This window comes from Chroicocephalus ridibundus, chromosome 7 (assembly GCF_963924245.1).
Source record: "Chroicocephalus ridibundus chromosome 7, bChrRid1.1, whole genome shotgun sequence".
Taxonomy (NCBI): Eukaryota; Metazoa; Chordata; class Aves; order Charadriiformes; family Laridae; genus Chroicocephalus; species Chroicocephalus ridibundus.
The window spans coordinates 11,768,701-11,780,766 of record NC_086290.1 but is presented as its reverse complement, the minus strand read 5'-3'; the positions used below and the strand labels follow the sequence as shown (position 1 = coordinate 11,780,766).

The window sequence follows — 12,066 nt, the reverse complement described above, 5'->3', positions numbered from 1 at the left end:
TTTCTAAAAATTAAGTCAAATTTGGATTAAATAAAAAATAATAATGTTTGGAACTGGCATTTTGTTTATGAGCCCCAGTCTTAGTGCTTAATTTTCGTGAAATGACAATTCATTTAAAACTCATTACCAAAAGCAACCTTTAACATGCATATTGCTTTTGCTGATGCTTCCTCAGAAAGCTATAACTTCTTGCAGACGTAGCTGTTCAAAACATTTCTATATTCTTTTACTAATAAGTACATTTTTAAACGCTATGTAGAATTGCCAGAAAGGTTACAGTCTGTTATTTCACAAATGTTCATCCCTTTTCCCACAGCTACATGGTGAGATGAAAAGCCTGGATTAGACTTAGGAGTCCTGCCTCCTATCCACAGGCCTAGTTCTCCAGTCTAGATAATGCCCCTTGATCATAGAAAATAATGTTTCTTCCCTCAGAGCATTCTATGGTGGGATGAAAATTGTAGCTTTTTCTTTCCTTCCTTTCTTTACCTTCACAGTCACTGAAAATCTCTGTTTCTATTTCTATAATTGTAAGAGATTTGGAACAGAATGAACGTTCCTTGGAATAGCCATTTAATATCAATATTTAATAGGGTATTAATTAGCATTGGTAGGATATATGGGCCTATGTTGTTACAGAGTATAACAAAGCAGTTCCAATTCACTGCAGGAACCAAAGAATCTTAGGGAGACTCTTTTTTTTCCATCTTGCCGTGGCTGTAGGCATAATTATTGTCCTTCTTTCCTTTATTGCACTTGAGTGAAGCTCAGAAATAGTGGAGGCAGGGATCATGGGCCTGATATGCAATCCACAGCTAAGCAATCCTCTCCTGCACTAAGCTGAGCTGCTGGCGGAACAGGCCTTTCTCTTTCCTCTGAGAATCAAGGGGTCCTTGTGCTTTTACTTTGGGTAGAACAGTGGTGGAGGGAGGAGATACACGAGATGTATGCCTTTGACGGATTTCCATCTTGCAAAAAGAGTTCCTCTGGGTGTCTCCAGCCAGGGTGTGTTTATGTTGCTCTGCCAGTGTTTCTAGTGGATGAACAGCAGGAGACAAACTTGGGACACCTCTACTGAGGACTGGACTGGTTTGGTAAAGACAACGAGGGAGAGAGAGAGAGGTTTTCTCCAAATAACTGCAGTCAGGCTTGAGCCTGGTTGATGGTAAGAGCATCTTGTTCAGTGTGACTTAATTAACTGCACTTTACTGTCTCTTCCCAAAGGCATGATATATTTGCTCTAAAGAGCAATTTTTTTTTCCTAGTGCAAATTGTAGCTGTTTCACAGATGGCACCATTAGTCTATTCACTTGCAAGGCTTTGGATGTGTTTCTGAACCACTACATAGGATATCTACAGATTTTAACTTACTCCCTAGCTATGTATACAGCAACTGGGAAGATTATTCCACTAGCACAAAAAAATCTATTTTTTGATTCACCCAAGGTAGCATAACTTCTTCATAGAGGCATTTGCGTACTGTCTATCCTAGTCCTTCTCCTACCATGAAGCCAAAATGCAGGAAAATCCCCATATGACAGGAGTGTATATGTGTACTGTCTCAGGTGGTGAGTTAAACCTTCCCAGAGAGTCCAGCAGTAATTCTGTACTTTTCAAAATAAGTGAGATATGGTCAAATTTGCTTTGACAAATGCAGCACTGGCACTTACATCTTGCAGGGACTGCAAGTCATGCTGGGTGCAGGTCCATTCAGTTTATGACTTTTGCAATACTTCTTAAAAATACATTGTAAGTGAGACATAAGTGAAGTGGTGCAACTAAGCTGGATTGTTGATGCTTGTCTCCTTGTGCAGTCCTTGAAATATTCAAAAGATTCATATGAAAAGACATTTGATGATTTGTTTTTGCAGTTATAAGGAGAACATGGAAATGAATGAAAGAGCACAGTAGGTCACTTATCCACTTGCGAAGCTGTTCCCTTCCTTTCTGAAATCTGTCCATGGGTGAACTCTGAGAGCACAAACCTTTTGTGCCCATTGATTGGGAATGCAGTAATATTCACAACAAAAATACTTTCAGAAAAGAATCCCTGAAGCCAAAGAACTTCAGAGCTGCAGAATATATGAAATCCTGGAATGTATATGTAATTCTTGTGACTACTGAGTACCATTGGTTACCTGAATGTCACTCTGCTGTTTGCCATATGTTTACTCCAGCATGACCAGACAAGCATGTAAATTGGAGAGCGGGAGAACGCTTCTAATAGCTTCTGATTTGTGTTAATGATTATTAGCAGGACAACACAAGCACTTGAAGTCTGGCGTTTATTTCTGGCTGCACAGAAAATAGCTGGAAGTCTGTGCCCATCAGGGAAAAATCACAGCTTGTAATCTCTGAGGCTTTTTAGACAGACAACAGGAACAAATTATTGTACAACAGATAACAGCCTAAATCCTAATAGAAGGAAAAGGTGTAAGAGAGAATGCAGAAGTGTATTTGCTCTTTACCTCACACCACAAATCTGGGATAATGTTGTCCTGTCTCAGCTTCAGATGAAGCAGGGACATATAAGCTGTTGCCTTTGAAACAATCTTTTTGTTTTGCATTACTCTTGCCACGGAGACGACTTTTTATTATAAAGGCCTTGTTGGCCATATTCACCCACTAGTCAGCTCTGGAAGAGCACTTTTTTTGTAAAACAATTGAATTTAGTCTGGTGTTTTGATCAGTCATGACTAGTAAACAGAATATTTCACCCAAGGATCTGACCCTTCAAAATGGAGGAACTGCAGGATTATACATCTGGGAGACAAAAAACTGACAAGCGGGGCCCGGAGTTGGGAGGGTGGTGTAGGTATGAATAGGTCTGTGTTGTGGCACAGTTTCCAGGAAAGTTGTCCTGAGTAAAGCATGTCTGTCATGTTGTCTGTGCAATCACATATCTCTTACTGGTAAACTTTTGAACCTTTATTGCTAGTCCCAATTCTGTTGCGATTGCTATCAGCGTAAATCAGCAGGGACTATACTTAAAGCATTGTACCACGACCCAGGGAGAGATTCAGACCAACTGTAAGCCCAAGGGCCAGTAACAGGACCATAGTGAATTCACATTGAATTTAGCCAGCGCAAAGAGTGAGTTTCTAGTCTAATAAACTGCTCCCAAGTGTGTGCGTAGCCTTGATTTCCTGTTCCCAGTAATTAAATTGTTGCTGATTATCTTCCCACAGATAAAATAGGATGTAGTATGCCATGTCTCCTTCCCTGTCTAGAAGCTGCATCTTCCTACCTAGCAGCTATTGCCACCTCCATCATGTTGCCAAGGTAACACCTGTGCCTCTGTGTTTCCTCCTAAAATCTCCCCCGTACCACCGCTATCTACTGCTGTTGGCAAGTACAGTCGTTCCCTCTGTGACCCCAGCAGGCTCCAGCATGTGCAAATTGTTCCAGCTGGTCTTGAGCAGCAACTGAATTTGAGTATGGAAAGCCGCTCCCTAGGGACTCTCCAGTTATTTCCTGATTTAATTCCAAATTGCCCTGAATATTTAATAAAAAATCTCCAAGGATCTGCCTAAGCCCACCTAATAGTCACACAGGATGATGAGATTTGACTCCCACTTTTGCCAGTATAAATCTCAAAGACTCTCTTGATTTCTCAGAAAACGCACCAGATACACACTGCTACAACAGTCTGGGTCGTGGCATGGCTTGCCAAAAGACACAGGTTTGGGTATTAAAGGATATTTGCTAGATTTGAACAAGCAACTTATAATACAGAAATAAATGAGACTTGGAAATCCTTGAGGTGTGTTTTAACTTTGACTGATAATGTTCAAAGTTTAAACTAGATCAAAAACATTCATTAAGCCATTCTCTAGCAAGGTTGGTGATTGTGATTGCATAGAAATAAAACGACTTTTCAGAAAATCTTGTCATTTTCACTGCAGTTTGTTTCAGAAGGAAAAGAGAAAAGTGGGCTGGGAACAGGAGAGGGATTCCAATAGTGTCCTCATTTACCATTTCTGTTGAACAAAATATTTTAACTTTGCAATCTGCATCTGAAAAATGTTTCAATAAGCCATTTTTAGAGAACCAGTGCATGCATGTGCTTGTTAATAGCAGTTTGGTTTTTATGGTTCCATTTTTCATTTTGCCCCTGCAATATGAAAATGCTCTAGGAATGGTCCAGGAAAAAATCTGGCATTGAAAAATCTGGCATTCTGGGGTTTTTTAATGCCCAAATGCCTCTGCATCTGTGAATGTGTTTTAATATGCTCAAAAGAAGGTTACACATGTGCAAAGGGCTTTGCCTTTGCCAACAAACTTTGTAGCCCATTGAAAATGGAGACTATAGGTGTCTCTGAGCTGTTCCTGGGGAAGAAGAGAATCACTATCATATACTAATTTATTTTTCACTGCCACTGAATGAAATACAGAATTGGAATGTCACACTTCTCAACGTATATACATACTTAGTAATCCTACGAAGAAAGGACTCTCCCTTATCCTACGGAATATGAATGACTCTGCCATCTGTGGTTTTCTTAAAATGCCACCTCCTCACAAAAATAGGCCCGCTTTAGCAAATGCCACCTGTCATCAACTAGTGTATGTCAAGGCTTTTCAGTGCCCGAGTGTCAGAATGTAATATAGTCTTGGGATCTCGGTCTTTATGTATGCAGTCCCAGCAGTGCAGTATCTGTGCTCCTGCTGAGTGACACAGCAGGCCCTCTTGGAAGCGAAGCCAAGTGCTGAATGTGTAAGTACAAGTCAAAAAGAGATGTTATGAGGTCTTTCTTCCTTTTTGACTAAAATAACGAAAACACACAGGGGAAAATGAATCAGCTAGACTGTTCTTGGTCAGCTATTGGATGTTTAAGTATCAGTGCAGTGAAGTCGACCTGTTTCTTCACTCAGGTGAGCCAAGATGGAAAAGCCCTGCTGGACGTCCTACAGCGTCCCTTGAGCCCTGGGAATTCCGAATCCCTCACTGCTACTGCAAACTACTCCAAGGCTGTTCACCAGGTGTTGGATGTGGTACATGAAGTCCTGCATCACCAGCGGCGCCTAGAGAGTATCTGGCAACACAGAAAGGTCCGGCTACATCAAAGGCTGCAGCTCTGCGTTTTCCAGCAGGATGTTCAACAGGTAACATCATTACTAAGGGAGATAAAGAATGGTCCTTTCTTTGCAGCCATAAAGATTGTTTGGTGACGCATCTAGAGGATATTGCCATAACCAAGATTTCACAGGTAGCTTTATGCTAGAAATATGCTGGAGTCCTAATGTGCCTTTAGTACCTCTTGGTTTCATGTTGGAAAACATCAGTCAGTACATTGATATTGGTCAGTCCATTCCCCACAAGAATGTGACAATGTTGTCAGTGGTTAATTTTTCTCAAGTGAGCAATTAGCTGTGGGTACTCTACTGTTCTTGAGAAAATTATGTTTAACAGAAAAAAGTATTTCAAGTGTAAAAAGCAATTGAACTGTGAGGTATTTCACCTTTCTATGCGGAAACAATACAGATACAGACCCTTTAGTGGTGGCGTTTAGATGATTTTTACATCATTGCCATTTATGTACTCCACATACCTGTGCTATGAGTTTGCTGGCTCAAATGAACTGCACACCCCGACGTGCAGAGCCCACCTCACAGAAATACAGCTTATACAGCCCAGGCTCACCTCTGAGAACTCAGGCTCCAGGTGAATAACTTTTCTCTCCCAAAGGAATCCACTTGAATATCAGCACAACAGTGTAACTGACAGTAAGTATGAGATGCCATGTTTGTAGCTGCCAAATATGCAAGCACAATCAACAGATGTTACAGGACTCTGCTCATTCAGGATGGTGTGGTTTGTTTAAGGGCCCCATTACAGCCCGAAGCAGATGTTGGTAGCAATATGGTACTTGCTTTAAATGAAGAGGCTGAATGCTCTAATCATGTTTATGGAGCATTCTAATGTCCCTGGGGTTCTTTGTCATTGCCTTCCTCCAAGTGAAAAATGAGGTGGAGACGGAGCGCCAAAGCTGTCACATGCGAAATAGACATGAAACAGCAAGGACAGGAGACAGGCAACTTTTATTCAACATGCAAATTTGTGGTCCTGTTAGTGCCATAGTTGAAGTGTACCAGCACAGACAGAACCGCAGCTGTAGATGTCCTTTGCAAATATGTATGACTGTTTCTTTGGCAGTTTTGAAAACTTTGCCAGAACTTCTACCTGCTCAATTTTTCCTATGAAACCACACAAATATTCATGCCATATGTAACAGATGTTTAATTTAAGCAACTTCATTTTCGTTACGTGTCAGCAAACATACTGCATGGTAATGAAATTCATAAGCTATATATTAAATAGAGCATGTACTTGGAATTCAGTTAGAACACTCTCTGCAAACTATATGAAGGTTGACATATTATCTTAATACAATTTTGGGGTTAAAATCTCAAAAATCAAGGGTTGTAAATTCTGATGTTGTTATGCTTTTTCCATTTGTGGTATGTAATGTCAATAAGAATCCATATTATTTTAGGTATTCTTCATCCCCTAGGGTGATTTATACTTCTGTTCAATCCTTCCAACCCAAAACTTTCTCTCTTACATCTTCTGAAATCAGTAGAAGTGTTTATGAGGTTCATTCATGAAACCCATTCAGACTTTTACTTCCCACACATGCAAGGCAATGAGGCTGTGTTACTGGTTTTCAAAAGGAACAGATCTTTTGTATGTACTGTGACTTTTGGTGAGAGGAAAAGAAAGAAGCTGTAAGAGTTGCTGGAGTACAGTCACTTTAGACAGCATCACTCTGTGCAAGTTCTGTTGGCAGCAATCTTTCAAAATTTTTCTCTTAATGGGTAGTTATTTGTGAAGCAACAACTTAATGACAGACATGTTTCTGTCCTAGCACATACTTCCTGGAGGCATCTCTTTGTCCTACTTGGAAAGTGGAAAGGAAGAGATGAATCATTCTGTTCACTAAACATCTGTACTATTCAAGATGCATGCTTTGTAACTCATAACTGAAATTATAAGCTGAACAGAAATATGAAGTGTAGATTCCACGAGGAGAAGGAAGATATCTGAGTATGTTGATAGGGTTTTTTTAAAAATAATCACCTCCTAGATATGTGTCGTGCAGTTCCTATTATGCTTATTCTGTTAAATGCCCATCAGTTGGCAGGTGAAGCTGTCTACCCGTATGTTGTCACTCGTCATAAGTAACATTTATCTATAATAATTTTTTGCCTTGTCAAAATTTAATAACCTTTAAGTAAGTTCCTCCTTGTTTAAGTCTAAAAAGAAAAGATGTGGGAGAAGAAATCCTGACAGAAGAGCCCCGAGTTTACTAGACATCACTGTCTTCTAGGCGAGTAACGATACAGTGTAGTTTCTCTAATGAAGATGCTCCTCTTCCCTTTCCACCCCGCTCAATATTAAGCATATTCTCACAGATATGGTTTTCTCTGTCAGGATGTGCCATGGCTCACCCTCTCTAGCTGCTAGCCAGTGCAGTAAAAATTCTGGTGAAAGATGATCACTGCGTCAAAATTTACACTCCCTCATTTGTTCATCTATACCTCTCTCTTCATGTCAGCTGTTCTACATCAATCTTCTCTTAAAAGCAGACATGAATAGGGACAGGTTTTGTTGTGTTGCATGTTCTTAATACAGACTCCAGGATTATTTTGCCATTAATGGCATTAGTAGCTTTTGGTAAAGGGTCATCTCCAAGAAGAGATTCTTATGAATCTTGGGAGACCAATTATTCCTCACCTAGAAATACCTCACCTCACTCCGGTTAGTCTTGCCACAGGGATGAAGTATCTAGGTATACAATATCAAGTGTTCATAGGGAAGTCTTGCAAAACCGGTTAGCTGGATGAAGGCTTTATGCAGGCCAAGTGTGTGCCTTTTGGACTGGATTTAAGAGTTGAGTTGAGTTAAACAGGGCTTGTTCATATCATTGCCTGTGTATTCTGTACCATTTGCAAGGCCAGAGTACACACTGTATACATTACTGGCAGGTGAGGACTATGTTCTCAGATAGCTTCCCACTGTCAACGAGATGCTTTTGATTCTAGCTGTGTTTCAGTTTGAACCGTACAAAACCTGAAAACATAAAAGTAATTTTTATTCTGAGAAAGTCAGCCATCCTTACAGTTGTGGCATAACCAAAACACAAGTTGTGCTATAGAAAAAAAATATTAAATAAACACTGTGGATTGCCAAGTTAAAATATTAATGTAAGAAATGTTATGCTATAAAATGTCATTATAGGTAATCACTACCTCACACCACCAGGCATTTTACAAGATATGTGCTATTACGTCTATGTATTAATACAATTAGCTCAATTTGCACATATGAACCAAGGTAAATAATGGTGTGCTAAGGACAGTGAGTTATGAATATATAGCATTTTAAAGAAGGAAAGAAAATTCATGGCGTGAAACTGCATTTGCAGCCTTCACAGGAAATGGAGCACCATTCACACAGAAGGGATAACAGATAAGGCAATTTGTGAGCTGTTATGAGGCTCTACGCAGGCAGGAACTGACAAGGAACTCTTTTAACACCGAAAGTATTTAGCATCATTATAAAAATGTTGGGTTGCCAAGTGTAAAATACTTCATTGCTTCAGTTGTTTTTTAGAAGCTCTCTATCAGTTCAGATAGGGAAGAGCTGCGCTGTTTGACCCTTTCAGAACACAGCTGTGGGAGGAGGTGCTGAGATTGTGTCCTGCAAGAAAGAAAAAAAAGATCCCTTTGACATTCATATTGATATTCTGTAATTGCTGCAGATGCTCTAGCCCATTTTTGGTAGCTTTTCCTTTTTGCCCCTCCTGTCTCTATCTCTCCTCCTTCTGCAGACTATTTACCAGCAAATTAACACCATTTCCATTTGTGTTGAGATTTTAAATTGTTCTCTTGTTGTCTCCAATTTCCACTGTTTTCCACTGTTACATCCTGAACAGCAACACTGTGAAACAGCAAGGGTAACATAAGGGTTGTACCATAAGCAGATGTTACCCAGCAGCCTTAGAAATAGCTGAAGTAATTTTATAATGCTGTTCTTCGCCCTATTTCCTCTCCCATCCCCTTTGTTTCATATGGGCAAGAATTTTGCCTGAATTTTCTCACTCATGAACTCGTTCAAGTGAAGCTCTAAAGCCTGAAAAATACCTATTAAAGTAGAAGGAAAATGGAGACCCATCAGATGCCTTATTGAAATGGTCTATGCAAGCCTAGAACTTGGTATTTTTAAGGACTTTTGTGTCAGAATAAGCAAACTGCTACTCTTATTCTGCAGGCTTTATTCCTTCTCATGGAAATTCTCAGCGTTTCCATCATTTCCATACACACACACCAACACTTAGCCTGACATAGGCAGCCTTTTTTTCCACAGATTCACATGATTCCTTCTTGCTTTACTTTGTGATAGTTGCCTGTAAAGGAAGAGCTGGAAAATAGGTGGATGTAGAAGTACTGTGTGTGCTGGTGGAGTTTCTTGGCTGTGTACAAAGCCTTGAGTTATCTGGGGTGACTCTGCATGGCAAAATGAAACAGGCCCCTCATGCCAGATGAAGACCAGTGGTAACCAGCACGTACTCAGGAAGCTAGGACTGTTGCCATACCAGCTGTAGTGATGTCTTAAATCCTCTTTGTTATTGAAAGAGTCCAGCTAGACCAGTGTCAAGTTCACCTGGATTTCTCTAAATTTGTGGATCTGCATTCTGTTGGCTTCATGCCCAGATACATTAATGGACATAGCTTTGGTTTCCTTGTGTGGTTATCTGCCTCTGGTGATGGATAAAAAGGCCATGTGGCCATACTGATATCATTACATTTACCAGCTGCCGTTGTTGTGGGAGACTGCAAAGTATTGCAGAGGAAAGGCTGTCTCTCTTCATAACCAAACACTTTAACTTGCAATGTGTCTGGCTTTTACTGGCCGAGAAAACAGATCAGGGCATGATCCTGACATCACTTGTATGGAAAAATGTCCTGGCAACATCTATCTGTCTCCATACACTATCTGAGAATACTGAACACTTCATGTGATTCATGTGATCTACATAGTCCATTTGCAGGAGAATGCTAGGATATTCGAGGCAGTTCGTGATTCATTTAGCTCTCACACAACATTTTAGAGGATTAGGTCTGTACATCCACACACACATGCGCGCAGACGTGCCGTTGTTATGATCAGTTCAAGGCAATGAAGAGTTCTCCAAAATTCTGTAGTTTTCCCATTTGTCATAGTTTGTTTCAAAGACAGAAGAAATCAGAAGATATATCTCCTTTTAAGCTTTGTTTACAATAATACCTTCACTGGGTCTTGTAAAACAAGAGATTTATTTCTAAACAATAGCTAAGAAAAAATAAATTTGTAATCAAGTCAAGATTATATTTACTACCATAGGACTTCAGCCACAGCACCCTGCAGAAATACATCACATGATCTGTGTGCCATCTGAGCAGATTTAGCCTGTAAATAGCTACCAGTAGGAAACATTACAATTCAAAGTATCCTAGAGAATTTTCACAGCCCTTTTGGTAAATTTCTCAAGTAATGAGATGCACTTAATGTTTGTCACTTGCATGTTTACATTTTCAAAGTACTACTGCTGTACTTTCTTTGAGTTTAGAAGGTATATGTGACCTTACCAGCCATAAGGTTGAAATATTACTTGATAGTGAGTAGAGGTTCTAACTAGAGTTGCATTGTCCCCAAAAATGAATGAAAAAGGAACCCAGGAGTCAATAGTGGTGAAACTACTTGGCAACCTTCTCCCAATGGGATGTAACAGGAGAGAAAACAACCTTTTATTATCTGTGACTGAGAGATAAATACCTCTGTTTTCAGTAACCCCTTCCTTCCAGCAATTGTTGAGGCCAGAGTGTCCACACCTGGTTTATTATCTGATACAAATATCTCACCACACAATTCTGATTGACCATACCACTTTTTTCTGTAGTGACCATACAACTTTTACTAACATAGCTCTAAATGACTAACTTAATAAGATGTGCATGTGTTTCCAAACCCACATTATGTCCCTAACGGCCTCTTATTTAGTACTTGTCTGCTTTATTATTTATGCAGTAAAGGATGGTACGTTTGTAGTGAAAGGATTTTTTGTTTGTTTGTTTCCATCCACTCTTTGTCATAGACCATGCCAATAAAACATCTTGGCAACTGCTTCTTTAGAGCAATTTTCATTCCATTCCTTTTGTTCCTGCCAAAGGAACTGGCACATTTTCAGACAATGTGAGTGCAAGTCTAGGCAAAGAAGAGATTTGTGGCCCCACTCATCTTCTGAAGAGGAATAACAACTAACCAACGCTGACACTGATTTGAAAGTAAAGTGGTTGTATATTTGTGCTGATTAGTATCCTGCAGATATTATAAAATGAATTAATAACGACATAGCCATCTAAATAACACAAGGGTTGCTGACTTAGTTGCTTATTTTGAACTGTTAAAAAAGGACTGTCATTCCTTAATTTGAACCCACAGTGGCATGGGATTGTGCAGGAATTTCAGATGATTTATACTGGCTACGTATGTATCTCTGAGCTCTGGTGGCAGCAGAGACAGTAGCAGAATAAAAGCAGCCTGCACAGCTATACAATCCCTATTACTCAATAACCAAGTTGTGTTGGATTTGCCTTCAAGGCAGCCGTGTTAGGAAGGAGAATATTGCATACATATTTCTTTAGTGTCTGGTGATTTCATATGGCTGTTTCTCTAGTTCCTTTAGCTTGCAAAGACATGGAGTATCTGTGGACAGTGTGCTTTGGGTTGTCCAAACCAAACAGGATGGGGTTCTTTGAAAAAAAAAAAAAAACATAGCTGAAAGAAAGAACATGGATTTTTCCTCTTTACCAGTGACTCTGGCATAGAAACCTGCCCGTCAAATGGCCACAGCACATAGCTTCCCAAGCGAGGAGTGCAAATACGTGGCGCTTTGGTATTTGAGCTCGTTCAAACAATGGCTGTTGGTATAGAGCTAGGCTCTGTGTTTCTGTCCAGGCAATCAATTTCACCTTGTAACCAGTGATCAGTGTATAGTATAAGAACACCTCAGAGATGTCTCA

General features: G+C 39.9%; 1 protein-coding gene across 8 annotated transcripts in view; it reads left to right on the top strand.

Annotated features, from left to right (window-relative positions):
• The window catches only part of KALRN (kalirin RhoGEF kinase), a 527,586-nt gene that overhangs the window by 252,119 nt on the left and 263,401 nt on the right, over positions 1-12,066 (top strand). For all 8 annotated transcript variants that reach the window (XM_063341757.1, XM_063341758.1, XM_063341761.1 and 5 more), the window contains exon 10: positions 4,876-5,106. In XM_063341757.1, coding sequence (XP_063197827.1) covers positions 4,876-5,106 — 231 coding nt within the window. The remainder of the gene's footprint in view (positions 1-4,875; positions 5,107-12,066) is intronic.